Raw genomic sequence first — 18,216 nt, forward strand, 5'->3', positions numbered from 1 at the left:
CAGCCTGGAGGCAGGACAGGGTCTGCAGATGCCTTTTCCAGGCTTTGAGCCCTATATTAGATGTACAATCCCGTGGCTGTGCATGCATCCAGCCCTCAGGATGGATTTTTCTACCAGACTCCTTGCATTTGCCGAGACCAAATTCCAGCAGGGATGGGGCCCTGTCCCTCGCTGTCCCCCTGCCGTGCTCCCCTTTGGTATTTTACTGTGAATCCCAAACCTTTTCTAAAGCCACAGCAATTTTGTACTGACCCAAGATACTGTGTGGAGGGAGGAGGCTCTCCGCCCTGGAATGTCACGCCGAGTTTTCTTCCCGGAGTTTTTTCCCGGAGTTTCCTCCCGGTGAATCGCTGCAGCTGTGTTACTGCTCTCAAGATGTAAATAAAGATTTTTCTCCTGCTGATCCCTGGCAGAGTCTGTGTGAGTTCCACCTTGCCAAGGCAGTGGGGCAGTGTTGACCTGGAGTTTCTTTGTAGGAGCTGAGGAGGAGGAGGAGAGGGGAAGAAGAGGAATCAGAGCATCCCTGCTTGAACATGGAAAACCCCTCGGGTTTTGGGCTTGGACATAATGCAGCTTTTTGGGTCCTTTACTTGAGATAATCCAAAATATTGGTTAAAAAGCCAGTTTGGATGAATTCATTTGCTCCTGCCCTCCCAACCTTACCACAGAATCCCAGAATCCCGGACTGGTTTGGGCTGGACAGCCCATCTCATTCCACCCCCCCCCCTCCCATCGCACATAAAGTGGTTTTAATTTCCTTTCTAACTTCTCCCTGGTAAAAGCCCCGGGGATCATTAGGGCAGGGAGGCTCTGGCTGTGTCTTGTACCCCGGGTAATCCATCTCGTGTGGCTGGAATTGGGAATTAAACTCCCCGGAGATGCAGTGCCTCCTCCCAGTGCCACCAGTCTGCTTTTCGCTTTCACTCCCGAACAGCAGCTCCGGACACTCCCTGTTTGGAGTGAGCAGAGCCTCAGGAATGATTAAGAGAGTGGGAAAACAGGGTGATAAGCAGGGAAGCTGCTGCCTGGGAGGTGGGAGAGCCCCAGCTGGTGGGGGGGGATGTCGCGGTTTAGGGTCGTGACAATCCGGAGGCGGAGCAGGGATGTGTTGCCTGCGGGCAGCTCCGAGGGCAGCAGCAGAGAAATCCAAGGAGGAAAAATATCTACGCAAGCTAGAAAATGAACTCAGCCTGAAAACAAAAGTTAGGAGGTCAAAAAGCAGAGGAATATGAGCCAAAATCCAGCTGGGATCAAAGCCTTGGGTTCTCCCCAGTGCTGTCGGGGGAGCTGGGAGGGCACAGGGGACACGTCCCCATCCTACAGCCTGACCTCAGCCCGTGCTGGAACGGCAAGGAAAGGGAAACGGCCTCAGGTTGCACCAGGAGAGGTTTAGATTGGATATTGGGGAAAATTCCTTCCTGGAAAGGGCGGTCCAGCCCTGGCACAGCTGCCCAGGGCAGGGGTGAGTCCCCATCCCTGGAGGGGTTTCAAAGCCCTGTGGATGTGGCACTTGGGGACATGGGGCAGTGGTGGCCTGGGCAGTGCTGGGCATGGCTGGACTACATGATGTGAGAGGGCTTTTCCAGCCTCAATGATTCCATGATTCCAATCATGTGTTTACAGCATCACTAAGTGCTTGTCTGCCTGGTACCCAGGGAAGTGCCCCAGGTGTGCCTGGATCAGCCCCATTCCCGGGGCTGCAAAAGCTTGGACATGTCATATCCTTGCTGAGTTCATCCAGCAGCATTTAGCATTCTCCAGGAGAAAAAAAAATCAAGGAAAGGGGGAAAAAAAACCAACACAAACAAGGGAAAAAAAAAAACAAACAAGGGAAAGGAAAAAAACAAAACAAGGGAAAGAAAGAAAATCAAGGGAAAGAAAAAAACTCGAGGGAAATTAAAAAAAACCCGCCCTGCTGAGGTTTGCGCTGCAGACTCCAGATCCCACTCCAGGCCACATTTTAGACGATGTGATATGTCTGCCTCCATCCCCATCCTTCCCTGAGTCTCTGTAATCCCAAAAATAACCCGGGAGCGGCACGCAGTTCCCAGGCAGCGGCGGCAGCAGCGCCCCAGCCGGGCCGGGAGCCGGCCCCGCCGCCGATGCCGGGCGGAGAAGCGGCGTGCGGGACACGGCCGCGCTCGGCAGCGCTCCCCGCAGCCCCCGGCAGCCGCAGGATGCACGGCGCCGAGCAGCAAGGTAAGGAAAAGCTTCCCGGAGCCCACGGAAAGGCGGCGAGAGGGAGCGCGAGCGAATTTGGGGATGTTGTTTACGGCCCGTTTGTGCTGAGTAATTGGGGAAGGCACGCTCGCATGCCGGGATAAAGCGAATTCCCTGCTTTCCAGCCGGTTATGTAATAGGGCTGAGGGAAGGGATTGCACCCGAAACTGCTCGGCCGGGCAGGGAAGGCGAGCTGCTGGGATTTGGGAATGTACACCTGAGCATGGAGTGTTGGATAACCCCGGGCTGCGCGGGCTCCGCGGTCCCCGGTAGGGACACGGACACCTCTTCTTGCACCCCAAAATAGCGGCTCGTGCTTCTAGGGCTGTCTGGGAGCTCTGCGGGCATATCGAATGGAAAGAAGGGGATTTTCAGGCTAAAATAATAAGTGTAGGTTCTCTGTGGCCGGAGCTGGACCTCCTGCAGGAGGGGGATTGGTGGAGATGTCAGCACACGAACGCTGCCATCCAATGCTGATCCCAGCCTTTCCCTGCCAATCCACCGGGAAGCTGACCTTCAACCCCCCCCCCCCCCCCCCCGCGCTCTGTTATGCCGAGGCAAGCACCGAGCTTTAAAAATCCTACTTCGGGCCAAAAAAGAGCTAAAATCCGTAGGTAAATGCAGACATCGCTGCCTCGGCTTCGGCGCTGCTGAGGCGGCCCCGGGCGGGCGCTCCGGGAGGGGACGGCGGGGCCGGGGCGGCCGGCGGAGCCTCCTGCTCCCCACGGCTCCAGGTAGGTGTTTATCCCCCCCCGGCATCCCCACGGCTGGAATCCAGCCCATATTCCCTGTCTGGCTGCTGGATTTGTGCCTGTCATTGCCACGGTCCTGTTTTGGATACTGCCAGGGAGAGGAGGAGGAGGAGGAGAGGGAAAAAGAGGAGGAGGAGGAAGGTGAGGAATATTTTGGGCAGACCCTCAGGTCTGCAAACTCGCGACTTTATTCTCCTTCTGCAGTTGGACCAGGGCCTCCATCTTCTGCTATCCCTCCAACTGTGGATTTCTCTTAGTCATAGCCTTCCCCGAGGAGAAAATAAAAAATAAATCCCATAAAAGCAACGCACGGAGCGATTCCGGCGGCACAGGCGGCGTGACGGCAACCCCGGTGCCTCTAAATTTAGCCAGCCGTGCCACAGCCGCCTTGTTTGTGATCTCAGGAACGCTCCAGCTGAGGGATGCAGCATTCTGGAGTGGCTGCAGCCCTTAAGGAGGCACCGGGTTTGTCCTTGAGCCGGGTTCTTGCCGGCAGCGTGAGCGCCAATGTTTAATTGCTGACCCAACTAATCCCTGCTGCAGCCTAATCCCGGGGCCTCCCGCCGCACCCGGCGCCCGCCCGCCCTCAGAGCTGCAGGTTTGGGGCAGGATTTGCTCAAATCCCTCCTGCTTTGCTGGAAAAAGATGGTGGAAGCCCTGGGGGTGCGTGGGAAAGAGAGTTGGTGGATTGTAGGGTGGAGAGGTTGGTAGCCAGAGGTGTCACCCAGGTTTTGGGAGGGGAATTGGGATGCTGGGGCTCAGCCCTGTGGGGTTGGGATTTACCACGTCCCCAGCTCTGCTCAGGGGGCTGGAATTCCCCTTGGGAAGGGAATTTGGGCTGTCAGCACAAGAGGGATGTGGCAAAGGATGCAACCCATCCATGGCGAGCATCCAGACCCAAAGGGGTGGCTGCTCCTCTCCCAGAATGCCAGAATCATTCAGGTGGGAAAAGCCCTCTGAGATCATCAAATCCAACCGTTAATCCAGCTCTGCCAGAGCTCCAGAGATGTGAGATCAGGAGATGCTGGAAACCACTAGAGCTGCTCATGGGGTCCCACAGCTCTCAGATTTTTGGGAACACGGTCTGGAAAATCCAGAATTCTGTGGATGTAGCAGGCAGAGATACTGTAATTCCCATAAAAATTGGATTACAGAGGTTTCTTCAGGGGTGCCTAAAGCAGCCATGGGAACCTGTCCAATTAAAATGCCATAAATAGGAGTTTATTATTTATATGCAATGATAAATAATTAATGTTTCCCACTAATATTTCTAGGATGTTAATTTTTTACAAGAGGTTTAGTATTTTATTATAATTTTAAATATTATGATGCTGAACTATAAAAGTATTTTATGAGCTCTTACAGTCCCAAAAGTGGATGAGGCCCTGTTTGATGGAAACAAACAACATATGGATTTCTTTCTCTTGAATAACTCCTCATCTTGAGCAGCCAGAAATAATAAGGATGGGAAATGGTATCATTTAGATCCCTGAATTGTGGCTGGGAAAGGGAGAGATGGAGAAATTGGGGATGCAGGACAAAATCAGGCAGAGAGACTGAGACCAGGGGCAGGATTTGCTCCAAATCCTCTGAAACGGAGCTTTTGCCATGCAGGAAAATTTGCATTTATTCCCTTTCCCAGACCATGCTTGGAAGCAAAAAAGCAATGATCTAAAACCCGTTTGAATTCCTTTTCCAAGTAAGAGTTTTCATGGAAAACGTTGCTGGAAGAGCAGTTTGCTCTCGGCCAGCAGATGTTTCTCTGATATCTGTGAAGGGTGGGATGCAGCAGGCTCTCCCTCCCATCCCTCCTGGCATTCCCTTCCCACCCTGCCAGCTTTGGGAAGGTGCTCACTCCCCACACAGCTCCCGGCCTGGGGCACACGGTGAATTATTTCAGAGCCACGTGGTTCAGAGCAGCCCCTGCACTGGCACTGCCTGCTGAGTCAGCACTCTCCAGCTCCGCGTCCAGGGGCTTTTCCATGGATTTGTGTCTTGGAGGCATTCCAGGAGAGCATTCCCAGATGGGTGACCACTGAGGGACCCACAAGAGGCTGATGCAGGCAGTGCTGAAGTGGGGTTTGTTGCCTGTCCTGGTGGAAATGGTCACCAGGAGAAGGGTGAGGGACCGTCCCAGCCCGATCCCTGCCCGGTTTCACGGGGATGGGATGTCCCCAAGGACCAGGCTGCTGGCTCCTGCACCACTGAATTTTCATGCAAAGCCATGGAATCCTGGAATGGTTTGGGTTGGAAGGGCTTAGAGCCCATCCAGTGCCACCCTTGCTGTGGGAAGTGACACCTTCCACTATCCCAGGCTGCTCTAACCTGGCCTTGGACACTTCCAGGGATCCAGGGCCAGCCACAGCTTCTCTGGGCACCCTGTGCCAGCTGAAATCTCCTCCCGCAGCAGTCTGGGTGTGTCTCCCTTTGAACCACATCCCAAACCTCAGAGGACCACATGGATTGAACCAGGATCTGGGAGAGAGCAAGCGCAGCCCTGTGGAGCCTGCTTGAGGATCCCTTTGGAAAAGATGATTGATTAAAAACCCAAACCAAACTGCCTCAGTCAGGGGTGATGCAGGACCTGTAAGTTATCATGAACTGAGAAAAAGACAATTTTTTAGTGTTTTATATCAGCCAGAGAAAAAAAGCTCTCATAATATAATTTTCCCTGTTAGTTTTAGGTAAAAACTGTGCTACCAAATTTTGGCAGAAAGTAGGACCACCTTAATGGGCTTGTGTTGGGTTCCTGGCCCACCTTCCTGTGCTGCCAGACCCCTCTGTATCTCCCCACCCTGGGCCTCGTGAGGTCTCTTAAATATCCACCCAGGATAATCCATCCCAGTGAGGCTTGGAGTGAGAACACATCCCCTGGACCGCTCCTCCACAGGAAAGCCTCACTCCGTCCCTCCTGAAGTGAAGGGATGGCAGTGGGTGGCAGCCTTCAGCTGTGATTTCCCTCTGTTTTCATGGAAAAACTGATTTCACTGAGGGGTCCTGGGTCAGAGCTACCTGAGAGCCACGACCTGGCCATTTTCATGGAGTTCTGTGCTGCTGGAGCCTGACCCTGAGCTCAGCAGCTGCAGCTGATGCAACCCCACGATGACACTTGGTTGTATAATTTTCCTCCCTGTTTTCCCCACCAGCCATTTTCCAGTGCAAACAATAGCCAGTGCCCAGATTTTCCTCAGGATTTAACCACTTCCCTCACAGTGAATGGGAAATGATGAATAAACAGCAGTTAGGCCGCAAAATATCTGATTTTTACCAAAATACCTGATTGTGAATGGCTGTGCAACCTCTGATTTTCCAACATTTTGCAGGCTGGGGACTTCCTGAGCCAGCATTTCCTGTTTAATGGCCTCTTATAGATCCACTTCACATCCCTTTCTCCTCTTTCTTTGTGAACCATGTACATTTTTAGCAGCTACAGCAGCCCTTGGCAAGCAGCTCCTCACTCAGCGTCGCTGAGGAGACAGGCAAATCCTTGAATACTCCAAAACCAAGTCCTGGGATGGGATGAGTAAGTTGTGGATCATCCCTGACAGCTTTTTAACAAGACTGAAAGGCAAGAAATAAAAAATGTGCTGACACAGCACCGTAGTTAATGGGTGTGCTCTCACAGGGAGGAAAGGATGGGGGAAAAAAAAGATACTGAGGGAATGAAAACCTTGTCACATCCTAAGTCATCCTAAGTGTCATCCTCAGAGGGGACACTCCAGCTGCCAGCCAGCCCTGAGAAATGGGCTGGGTCTCACTGCTGCAAAGGCTCTGCTGAAGGTTAAATTGAGTTTAACACTTAAACCCAGCCCCAAACCACCTCAGAACCCTCTTTGCTTTTTGTCAGAGATGAACAAGACAGGCAGAGCCAGTTTGGAAGCTCCTGAATACCAGGGAGGTTAAGAAGGGATTGGATCATTTGATGCCCCTCTCTGTTCACCTGGACCCTCACAAACCATCCCAGTTTTCCCCCTGCACATCACATCCCACACTGGGAATGTGCTCTGCTGCCCTGAGGAGCCACCGCTCAGGGGCAGGCTGTGAGCTCCTTGTTCCAGGCAGGGACACACCATTCCCTCATCCAGAGGAAGGAGCCATCCCTGACTCCAGGCTGAGCACCACTGATTTATCCCAGCACAAGCCTGGACACTGCTTCGAGAAGGAATTTCTGGCTCTGAACCGACAGCCTGGGCCTGTTTTGCTGCCACATTCCCAGGGCAGTGCAGGGGGATCGACGCTCCTGGCACTGCCCAAGGGATGAATGGAGCTCAGACAGGAGGGCAGGAAAGGTGATCCCTGTTGGGCAGGTCACAACACACAGGAAGGTGTCCCTGCACCGGGAGGTGAACTCTGAGGTCCCTCCCAACCCAAACCATTCCATGATCCTGTGATTCTGTGGCTCCACACCTGGGCTTGGCCTTTGTGCACAAACACTTTGTGCATGGGGAGCTCAGCTTTCCCAGGGGAGTAACTTTGGAACAAATGTTCAGTATGGGGGGGTCTAAGGGTATTGCTCCAGGTGTTCAATTAATTTCCAAGCTCTATTTGCACTTCTAGCCAGACTCCCCAGTTTAATTGTGCTCCTGAAGAAATAAGAGTGAAATATTTCACCTGAGCTGTTCAGCTGATGGGAGGAGAGGAGCAGAAAATGGAATTGCACCTCAGGATGGCTGGGGCTTGATTACAGCTACGAAGAGAGACTTTAGCCAGGAGAGGCTGCAACCCAGACAGAGAAAAACAGCCAGAGGTTGGCAAATCAATTTTTTCCAAGGTCAGGAATGGGGAGAGTTTGTATCTCTTGAGGTCTGGACAACACAAAATCCTCCTTAGCATGTCCTTAACATCTCCCCAGCCCTCGTGGCCCCTGCCAGCCTTGCCACTCAGCCAGGGCACCTCAAAGCTGTCACCAGCCACTGCTCAGCAAAGGAATATTTCTGAGGGGCTCATTCCCTACCTCTTCCTTTTCAGTTCTGAAAGTCATGTGCAGTTCAACATCTTCTTTGATTTTGGGTTTCTTTGTTGTTACAGCATTTTTTATACTGTAGATCTCCAAAACAGAGAAACCACGTGGCCCTGCTTTAGCCCAGCTTACAGGGAGAAGTGAGGGAGGGTGGAACATTATTTTATATGTTCTTTTCAGCTAAACTTCCCACTGGGTAAGTGCAGCTTCACCTGAATCCCACAGGATTCCCTAATCCCATCCCCTTGTGTTTGTACAAGCAAGGGTGGGACTTTGCGGTCATTTCCTCCTCCCCCCTCTGCCCCAAGATCCCCTGGAGTGGCTGCTCTGTCCCTTTGTGTTTTGCAGAAACCCCTTTTTCCAGGCTGGAGCTTCAGGCTGTGGTGGTGATTCCTCTGTGATCCCCCAAAAGCTGGGGAAAACATGGAAAGAAAGGAATTAATAACAGATTCAACAAGAAGGAGCAATTTTTTTTTTTTCCAGGAAAAAAAAGCTGAGGCAGATAGACCTTGGCTGCTCAGCAGTGAGGGAGTGGCTGCTGGATTGAGGACATGGAATTTTGTCCAAGATGAGCCTCTGGAGCTGATGGATGCAGGCAGCAGAGCCTACAGGTGATGGGTTTTAGGCTGTGCAGGGTCTGTGTCGTGCCAGGTTCCTCAGCTCAGTCCCTCCAGAGCAGGAGGGTTTGAGCACTCCTGGAAACGTCACACAGCCTCCATGTGCCTCCTCCATCTGTTTTTGATGTGTTTGGGCTCTATCTGAGCAAGCAAAATAAATGAAAATTCACCTCCACCCCCCAAATTTCCCATTTTTACTATCCCAGAGCACAGGAATTGTTGTATCCTAGACTGACTAGGAGAGACTGACAGATGTGATCCCTGCTAATGATCATAGGCTCCTGGAATGGTTTGGGTTGGAAAGGGCCTTCAAAACCATCTTGTTCCAATTCTCTTCCATGGGCCCAGGTTGCTCAGAATACACAAAATGGCTCAGGAAAGGTGTTTATTTTTATTTCATTAACTTGCTGCTGGTGGGTGCCAGGAGGGAGGGCCCCATCCCTGCTGGCCAGTGTTGCAATCCATGAATTGCTCCACACAGACCAAAGTATGGAGGGGGTAGAAAACACAACCCCATCCCTGAGTTCAAGCTGCTCCTGCTGCTGACAGGGAGCTGCTCATGTCAGGTCAGTTCATCTTTGGTTTGCTGCTTGTAAATCTGCCGGGGTTTTTCTGGGGAAATTCTGGGTCACAGATGTACCTTGTCTGCTCCGTAACATGAAATCACCGGCGTTACATAAACAATAGCACATGACAAGGTATGGCTGTACCAGATGTCTGCTGCCCTGGAGTGCTCAGCAGGAAATTTCAGCCAAGTGCCAGGGATATTTCAAGGTTTGGGTGTTGCTACACAAGTGCTCGGGATCAGAGAGTCCCAGAATTATTTGGGTTGGGAGGGAACTGAAAGTTCATCCAGCCCCACCCCCTTGCATGGGCAGGGACACCTTCCCCTATCCCAGGGTGCTCCAAGCCCCGTCCAGCCTGGCCTTGCTTACTGATGTCACTGCTTTAGAAGCAAAGCTGGGCTGGTTTTTGAGCAGAGAATTTTCCTTTCTGCAAGAGGTCGAAGGCATGCTCACGTCTGTTTGCTAGGGCTTCCTTTTGCCTTTAGTTCTCCTTAAACTACAAAGAAATCCACTTAGAAGAGTTTAATAGTGCTCATTTCCTTTGGAGCATCCCTCAGTTCCTGTGTTCCGTGCAGAATGAAATTATGATGTACAAGCCCTGGCTGAAAACTGCATCTGAGCAAGGCACAGCTCATCAGTTGTTCAGGGCCAGTCTGGCTTGGTCCAGAGTCTGTTTGCATGGGAACAGCCAAAAATAGATGGGTGACAACAACAAAAATGGCTTTAGCAGTCGGTGGCACTGCTGGGAGCCAGCAGTTTGGAGCCAACAGTGGCACAAACCAGAGCTTGGGATGCTGATGCATCATCCCACCAGGATCCAGCTCCTGGGATCCCTCTGGTTACCCGCCCACACGCAGCTGGGTGTTCCACCGGCCCAGGGATGCTCCTCAGGATTTTGGAGGCTCGGTATGGAAGTGCTGTGCCACCCCTCCTCCTCCAGGCTGCAGCGCGGGCTGTGCCAGCCCCTAACGCGGTGACCTTGGAAGGAACGCACCTTTCCCCGGAGTGACACAGAGATCTCGGTGTCAGGCACCGCTTCCCGAACCCATCCATGGCCGCGCAGCCCAGCCCAGCGGGATGCGCCGGGATGAGAGGGATCCCCGCCAGAACGCAGGGACAGCAGCCCGGAGAAGGGAATGGTGTGGGGCCAGCACTTTTAGCTCGCTAAGTGTGACACTAAGGGCTCGCAGCAGCCGGCGCTGGGGCAGCGCGGAGCCGCTCGGCCGAACTCCCCCATCGCACGCTGCTCCTGCCGGGCGCCGCGTCCTCCCCGCCCGCTTCCGGCGGCTGCGGGGGGGGGGCGGCCGCGCTCCCGGCCCGCCCTTCCCCTCCTCTCGGGGCGGCCGGAGCCTCGCCGCGCCCTCCCTCTGTCCCTCCATCCCTCCTCCATCCCTCCTCCATCCCTCCCTCCTCCCTCCCTGCCTCCCTCCCTGCCTCCCGCGGCGCCGGAGCCGCTGCCCGCCCGGCTCGCCCATGAGCCTGCTGGGGAGCTACCGGAAAAAGCCGGGCAGTGACGGCTATGAATCCTTGCAGCTCGTGGACAGCGGCGCTGAGCGCGGCGGGGCCGGCGCGGGGCCGGCGGGGCCGGGCCGGAGCCCCGGGCGGCAGCAGCAGCAGCCGCAGCCCCGCGCCGACGGCGGCAGCACCATGGACAGCTCAGGTACGGCGGGGCGGGGGCGGCCGCACACCGGGAGGGCTCGGTGGCCCCGGGGCGGGTGGCCGGGGACAATAGCGGCCCTTTGTCCAGGCGCGCCGGGATGGAGGGAGCCAGCGCCGCAGACTCCTCGGTACTGGCTCCTCATTCCCCCCCCCTGCAAGAGATGAAGCGTGTGCATGAGGTAAAATGGATGGAGCGCTCTGGGATCTTTCCCCCGAGTGACTGAATTCCCAGAATTGTCCTGAGTTTTTTTGTTTCCCCGCCGTCTCCTCTAAAAGGCGCTCATCAAAGTGAGTTGGATGAATTCTGATGGATGATGCGCTGCATGCACCATTTTTTTTTAATCAGGGAGTAAGGGACCAGATGGTCTTTATGGCTGGTAATGGGATAGAGAGCTCTTCACCTCGGAAGGTTCAAATTTGCCTGGATAACCAGGAATGGAGAGTGCCCATGTGATGGCTTTGAAGGGATCCCTCGGAAGGGACTGGCTCTGGTTCTGGTTCCTTACCTGCGCCCATCCCCAGGAACATCCACAGCCTTTGCAGGGAACTTCTGAAGCCCAGACCGGTGCAGGGAAACACCCTGGGTGTTTCTGAGGGACCACATTTATGTCCACCCATCATAGCAGGGTGGTCTTGCAGCATGGAATCACAGAATCATGGAATGGTTTGGGTTGGGAAGGACCTGAAAGATCATTTTGTGACAACCCCCAGCCACGGGCAGGGACACCTCCCACTATCCCAGGCTGCTCCAACCTGGCCTCAGACACTTCCAGGGATCCAGGGGCAGCCACAGCTCATCTGGGCACCCTGTGCCAGGGCCTGCCCACCCTCACAGAGAAGAATTTCTTCTGTAAATCTGACCTAAATTTCCCCTCTTCCAGTTTGAACCCTTTACTCCTTGACCTATCACTGTAATTCCCAGTGAAAACACCTGCATTGTTCCATGAAAGACAGGGCTGGGCCACAGGCACTCCACAAGCACTTCAGACACAGCATCTTTTTTTTTAACCTGGTAACCTCTTCTTGAGGGGAAAGAAACCCTAATGAGCCATGGCTGGGCTTGGGCAGGGAGAGCCCTATATCTGATTTTATCTCCCCATTTTCTCTGATGTAATAAGAGTCATAAAATCCTGGAATGGTTTGGGTTGAAGGGACCTTAAATCCCATCCAGTGCCACCCCTGCCATGGGCAGGGACACCTTCCACTGTCCCAGGCTGCTCCAGCCCTGCCCAACCTTCTTGAACACTTTCAGTCATGTTTTCCTCTTTCCCTTTGCCATCTGAATTTCCTTCCAAGATCTCTTTTAGGCTTGTGTTTGTTGGTTTTTTGGGTTTTTTTAAATAACTTTTTTTTACTCCCGAACTTCAGAAACATCTTTGAATTTGCTGCTACAACATCTCTGCTGCAATTGCCTGTAATCACAGGCTGTGCCAACAGCTCCTTACTCACAGTAGGCTGCTGCGTTAGAGTGATTTGGGTTCTTACAGCTGCTGGGATGGTGAGATGCTGCAGGCAGGGTAATATCTATTATCAAGGCCATTATCTGGATGAAATTCCTGGAAGTGCAGGGACCAGAGGCATCGGTGTAGTGGGAGGTGGTGGTGACACCCAGGCAGGTGTGGGCAGGTGCTGGGGCTCCTCTCGTGCCTCATCCTGGGCTATAATTTGAGTGCAGCTCCATTTGGGTTTCTGGTTTTGCTGAGCAAAAAAAAAAGTGCTCATGGACAGGCAGACAATACCTTTATTTACAGGTTTTCTGCAATATTCAGCCATTTCCACTCTGCAGCTGCTCTGGTTCTAGCCCAGAGCATTAAATTGTATTAATGGCCTCTACCAATTTCCAGGATGTTCTTCCCAAACACATGGGCTGGATCAAGGGCTGGCTCTGGGATTTGGGAGTTGATTTTTTAGGGATCTGTCTTAGCCAGAGTTTGCTTCTTTCAATTTGCTCTCACTGCCTAAATTTTACAGGTGCTCTCAACAACACACCTGGCACTTGAGCAGCAAAAACCTCAGGCCTTAATGTGGCCCTTGAAATCTATTTATAGGATATATATATATATATATATTTTTAAATAACCTCTTTATTTAATAAGGACTTTTTGGTGGTTGTTCCAAAACCTTCAAATGAAATTAAAAGAATTTCTGTGTTGACTGTGATGCTCTGTTCCAAACCTGAACTCCACACTTGTATCTCTCTTGTTCATCTGAGCACTCCAGGCTGATAAATTCCTAATTTCTCCCAGCTCACTGCAAAGCCATTTTTCTTTGCCAACTATGAAATTACAGCAGCTTAAAGAACCAAATCCACCCCTCAGGTGTGCTTGTGATTCCGAGTGATTTGGTAATTGAAGTTGCTCCCAAACTGGGGACATGATTTATCTTTCATGCAGTCTGCAGATGGATAACTGGGGACAAGGATTAGGGAGCAGTGTAAGACACAGACAGGAAAATAAAGTGGTTGGGATTTTGGCTTAATCGGAGCAAGGAAAAAACCACCACCCACCTGCATGTGTGTGGTTTGTTTTTTTCTAATAAAGAAAATACTTATAATATAAGTGTTTAAGAGTCCTCCCAATGATGCCAAAGTTGAAACTCCCAAGGTGGGCAGTGGTTGAGCATAATTCAGTTGGGAAAAGAGACCTGAATTCCTCAGGAAGGAGAAGGGTGGGATAAATTCCATCTCAGGGAAGGGAATGTGCTGCTGGGTTTTGGTGGGGCAGGGGAATCTCCGCTCTGTGTTATTCGGTGTCAGACCCTGAAGGTGAAATCCTTGAGGTGCCCTGGCCATATCCAAGCTCGTTATGTCCTTCCTTCTTTTCTTTCATGGTTTTAAATGATGGTTTCCTGTGGGGCGGAGCAGCTGCTGTTTACAGTCGAGGAGGGGAACAGTCTGGACTGACAACCCGGTGTCACCAGTGCTGGGGGACACTGGGGCACTGGTTTGTCTGTCTGGCAGGGTGATTGCAGTGCTGCAGCTGAGCAGAGAATCACGGAATCATTAACGCTGGAAAAGTTCTCTCAGGTCATCGAGTCCCACCATGCCCAGAACTGCCAAGGCTGCCACTGCCCCACGTCCCCAAGTGCCACATCCACACGGCTTTGAAATCCTTCTGGGGATGGGAACTCCCAACACTGTCCTGGGCAGCCGTGCCAGGGATGGAAAACCCTCTCAAAACCCTTTCTAGGAAGAAATTTTCCCCAAATAGCCAATCTAAACCTCTCCTGTGCAGCTTAAGGCCATGTCCTCTCCTCCTGTCCCTGTTCCCTGGGAGCAGAGCCCGACCCCCCCGGCTGCCCCCTCCTGTCAGGGACTTGTGCAGAGCCACAAGGTCCCCCCTGAGCCTCCTTTGCTCCAGCCTGAGCCCCTTTCCAGCTCCCTCAGGAATTCTCCAGCCCCTTCCCAGCTCCCTCAGCCTCTCCTGGGGCTCCAGCCCCTTCCCAGTTCTGTTCCCTTCCCTGGACACACTCCAGCCCCTCAATGTCCTTGTCAGGAGGGGCCCAAAACTGACCCCAGGACTGGGGGACTGGGACAGGCACTGCCCTGCTCCTGCTGCCACATCTCTGGGTGCAGGTAAAGACCATTTCCAATGAAGTTAAAAAGCTGAACAGTCAAACCTTTATCTTCTTTCCCTTCACATAGAATTTCCTCTGCACCTGGGCATAGGAAAATGCCCTTTGCTCTGTGGAATATTTGTGTGTGGGTTACTCGTGAGCAATTCTAGATGGGTGAGGATTTGTGCTGAAGGCAAAGCACTGGCAATTCTGGGGCAAATTGCTGCTGGTTTCACTAAGGGGGCTGTGCTTGCTGTCACCAACTCCCCTGAGCTGAGGAACTGAGCTCCTGTTTGGTTTTTCTATTAATTTCCTTAAACTAATGCAAAGTATTAGATCTTTGAGCATCCTCTCCTAATGCAGATTTGCAGCCTCATAAACACCTCCTTGCAAGGAAAATAATCAGTGGTTGCAGCTTTGCTCTAACTCCCAAGTGCTTCTGATTATTGGCTTAATATTTTTTTTCGGGCTGGTGTTGCTCAGAGTGAAAAGGGAAAAGAAGCAAAAGCCAGGAAGCAGAAGCACAGGGTTGCTGCTGGAGGGCAGGAGCTCCTCATGGATGGCAGGGAGCTGGCACGGAGGGGCTCCAAGGGGCTCTCTCAATCCTGACATAAAATCCTGGAATGATTTGGGTTGGAAGGACCTTAAAGCTCATCCAGTTCCACCCAATGCCACGGGCAGGTACAGCTTCCACTATCCCATGATGTTCCAGACCTATCCAGCCTGGCATTGGGCACTGCCAGGGATCCAGGGGCAGCCACAGCTGCTCTGGGCACCCTGTGCCAGGGCCTCACTGCCCTCCCAGCCAGGAATTCCTTCCCAATCTCCCATCCAGCCCTGCCCTCTGGCACTGGGAAGCCATTCCCTGGGTCCTGTCCCTCCAGGCCTTGTCCCCAGTCCCTCTGCAGCTCTCCTGGAGCCCCTTCAGGCCCTGCCAGGGGCTCTGAGCTCTCCCTGGAGCCTTCTCCTCTCCAGGTGAGCACCCCCAGCTCTGCCAGCCTGGCTCCAGAGCAGAGGGGCTCCAGCCCTGCAGCAGCTCCAGGGACTCCTTTGGATCATCCCTCTGGGAGTACAAACACAGGGATGGGGGATCTGGCCTGGGAAATTCTATGGAATGATGCAGTAACAGGATCTCACAACTCCAATGGGATCTCTGTTCCTGTTAACAGCCAGTTCCTCTTGCAAGTGCCCTGGATTGGGGTGGAGGTCTGAGGGTGGAGGGAACAGAGGTTCAAAGAGACCTGAGCTGAACCTCATAGGACACAAAACACCACGAGTTCAAAAACCAGATTCCAAGAAGAGCATCTACGCAGAGCTGCTTTTGTCTCTTTCTTTTTAACTTGCTGCAAGTGCTCACAAGATGAGAACCAGGCAGTGAAGAAGCCAATTTATTTGGGTTTTTGCTGTGGCATTCAATTCTGCTTTCTTAGCAGCTGGCTGAGCATTGAAAGAAGAGGTTCTAGGAAATAAGATATAAAAGTAACAGCGAGGATAGATGTTAGGAAAGGGGAAAACCCTTTCTGTGCTATTCTGTGGTGTTTATAATCTAGATAAGATAGAAAAGAGCTTTTAAACAGTTGGGGCATAGACTTGCTTGTGCTCTGCGCTTCCTGAGGTAGAGTAACCACGAAGGTAAAGTGTCTGAAAGAAATTGCAAGTGGTGAAATTGAGATTTCTTGAACTGTTTTACACTTGCAAACATAATGCCTTGTGCTCTGGTGATTCCTTTTGACTGAGTCAGAAGAGAGACATCTCCATGTCACTGGCACAGGGACAAAGGCCCGGGCTGACAATGTTGTCTTGTGTTCCCTGCTCGCTGAGTTTTCAAACGGGGAGGTTCGGTTTAATGACTCTTTTGTTTGGTTGGTGTGTTTTGGACACTTGAATGATTTGGTGTTGGCAGGAGTCTTGTCTTTTTTTAGTTGTTTTGACAGGGAGGAGAAGCAGAGAGAATGTCGATCAACTTCAAAGACAGATTTTGTGCTCTGTGCTGGTGGCTCAGTGTCGGGCCTTGCCTGCATCCTGCTCACTGTAGGATGAGTTTCGTGAGGGGAAACTTTTAACAAATTAAATAAATCTGGCAGGTACTGGGTAGTAATTCCCCTCCTCCCCTCTCAATATTACTATTCTGGTAAAAACCAGAATTTTTTCCCGCTTTCCCTTTTGTGGAAATCCTCCACACTGACGGTGCAAGCAGCATTCCTTAGTTTCCATTTCTCAAGCAAAAGCACAAATACCTTAATTCTTCAACTTTCCAAGAAGTTTACATTTAAGCAGCCTCAAACAAACCTTTGGATAAAAGGCCTTGGGCTCAGGCAATGTTGGTTCTGGAATTTAATCACAGCAAAGCACAAAAAGAGGTTCTTGAGCTTCTCTACCCTAAAGTTTGCTGCCGGAGGCTCCGAGTGCTTCCCGCAGGAGGTCAGGGACCCTCTGCTGCCCAGAGCAGCACAGAATCATGGAATTGCTCAGCTTGGAAACGCCCTCTCAGACCATCCAGTCCAACCATACCCCACCACTGGCCCATGTCCCCCAGTGCCACATCCACAGGGATTTTAAACCTCTCCAGGGATGGGGACTGCGCCACTGCCCTGGGCAGCTGTGCCAGGGCTGGAGAGCCCTTTCTGTGAAGACATTTTCCCAATATCCAAGCTAAACCTCCCCTGTTTTGAGGCAGTTTCCATCTCTTCCAGGCAAAAGGCCTGGATGGAGCAGTACCAGTTAAGTGCTGGAAAGCTGCAGTAGAAAACCCCAAACAACAACCTCATGAGCAATAACCCCTTGCTCAGCTGAATAAATTATTGAAGATGTCTCGATGCCAGGGATGTTTCTGTGCCTCATGATTGTCTGATTAGGAGAGAAATATTCTGGCTTTACCCTTTGGATGAGGGTTTGGAGTGACAGGAGAAGGGGGAATATTTTCCCACTGCCAGAGGGCAGGGATGGATGGGAGATTGGGAAGGAATTGTTCCCTGGGAGGGTGGGCAGGCCCTGGCACGGGGTGCCCAGAGCAGCTGGGGCTGCCCCTGGATCCCTGGCAGTGTCCCAGGATGGGGCTTGGAGCAGCCTGGGACAGTGGAAGTGTCAGGATGAGGGAAACCTGGGCTTGGGGGTCTCAGCAATGGTTTTATCAAATGATCAAAGCCTGTTCTGCTGCTGAGGTCCTGCAGTTCTGCTCTGCATGTGTTTTGCAGCTTGTTTTTATGGAATTACTCTTTAAGATATCTGTGCCCAGCCTTGTAGGGAACCTAACTCTAGCAGGAATCTGGGACAGTGGAGGAGGAGGGGACAGATGGGACTGGTAGCAAAAAATTAGGTAAAAAACTCAGTGTTTAGGATCTGTGTGAGTCTGAGGAACTTCCCAAATAATTTCAGTAGGTTCTTTTCCTGTGAATACCCCTTTATCACTGTTTGAGTTGCCTCTGCTGGTGGTGATTTCTCTCCCAAACCACCACCCAGTGATTATTAAAAAGTTGATGTGACTCTGACACTTGGGCTATGTCTGATCCGAGACAGGATGCAAGTGCCTGTAACAGCATTGATGGTTTAGTCTTGGTTTAAATATGGTAAAGCTCAGCTCTCCAGAAGAAAAATATGTGCTGGAAGGAAGGTTTGGGCTTCAGGGTGTGAGACTGTGCCCTTAAAACATAACTAGAACCAGAGAATCACAGATAATTTGGGTTGGGAAGGATTTTAAAGCCCATCTCAATCCAGCCCCTGCTATGGGCAGGGAACATTCTACGATCCCAGGTTGTTCCAAGCCCAGCTGGCAGATGAAGATCTCTCCACTATTGATTATCACTGGATGCAGAGGAGCCACTGCCCAGAGATTTGCTTTTGAAAGCTCCTGCCACCCCTCCCCTGGACAGGGAAGGTTAAACTCCTCT

General features: G+C 52.0%; 1 protein-coding gene across 4 annotated transcripts in view; it reads left to right on the plus strand.

The window, feature by feature from the left end:
• Positions 1-2,056: 2,056 nt before the first annotated feature.
• DNAJC6 (DnaJ heat shock protein family (Hsp40) member C6) overlaps positions 2,057-18,216 on the plus strand; it is a gene marked incomplete at its 5' end in the record, with an annotated part of 41,204 nt that continues 25,044 nt past the window's right edge. For 2 of the 4 annotated variants that reach the window (XM_082287204.1, XM_082287206.1), the window contains one exon: positions 10,589-10,775. In XM_082287204.1, the coding sequence (XP_082143330.1) occupies positions 10,589-10,775 (187 nt within the window). Of the gene's footprint in view, positions 2,200-10,588; positions 10,776-18,216 lie in introns of those variants that run through there. The other 2 variants (XM_082287207.1, XM_082287205.1) reach the window with 2 other exon arrangements.

This window comes from Coloeus monedula, assembly GCF_965178545.1.
Source record: "Coloeus monedula genome assembly, chromosome: 9".
In the NCBI taxonomy this organism is placed as follows: Eukaryota; Metazoa; Chordata; class Aves; order Passeriformes; family Corvidae; genus Coloeus; species Coloeus monedula.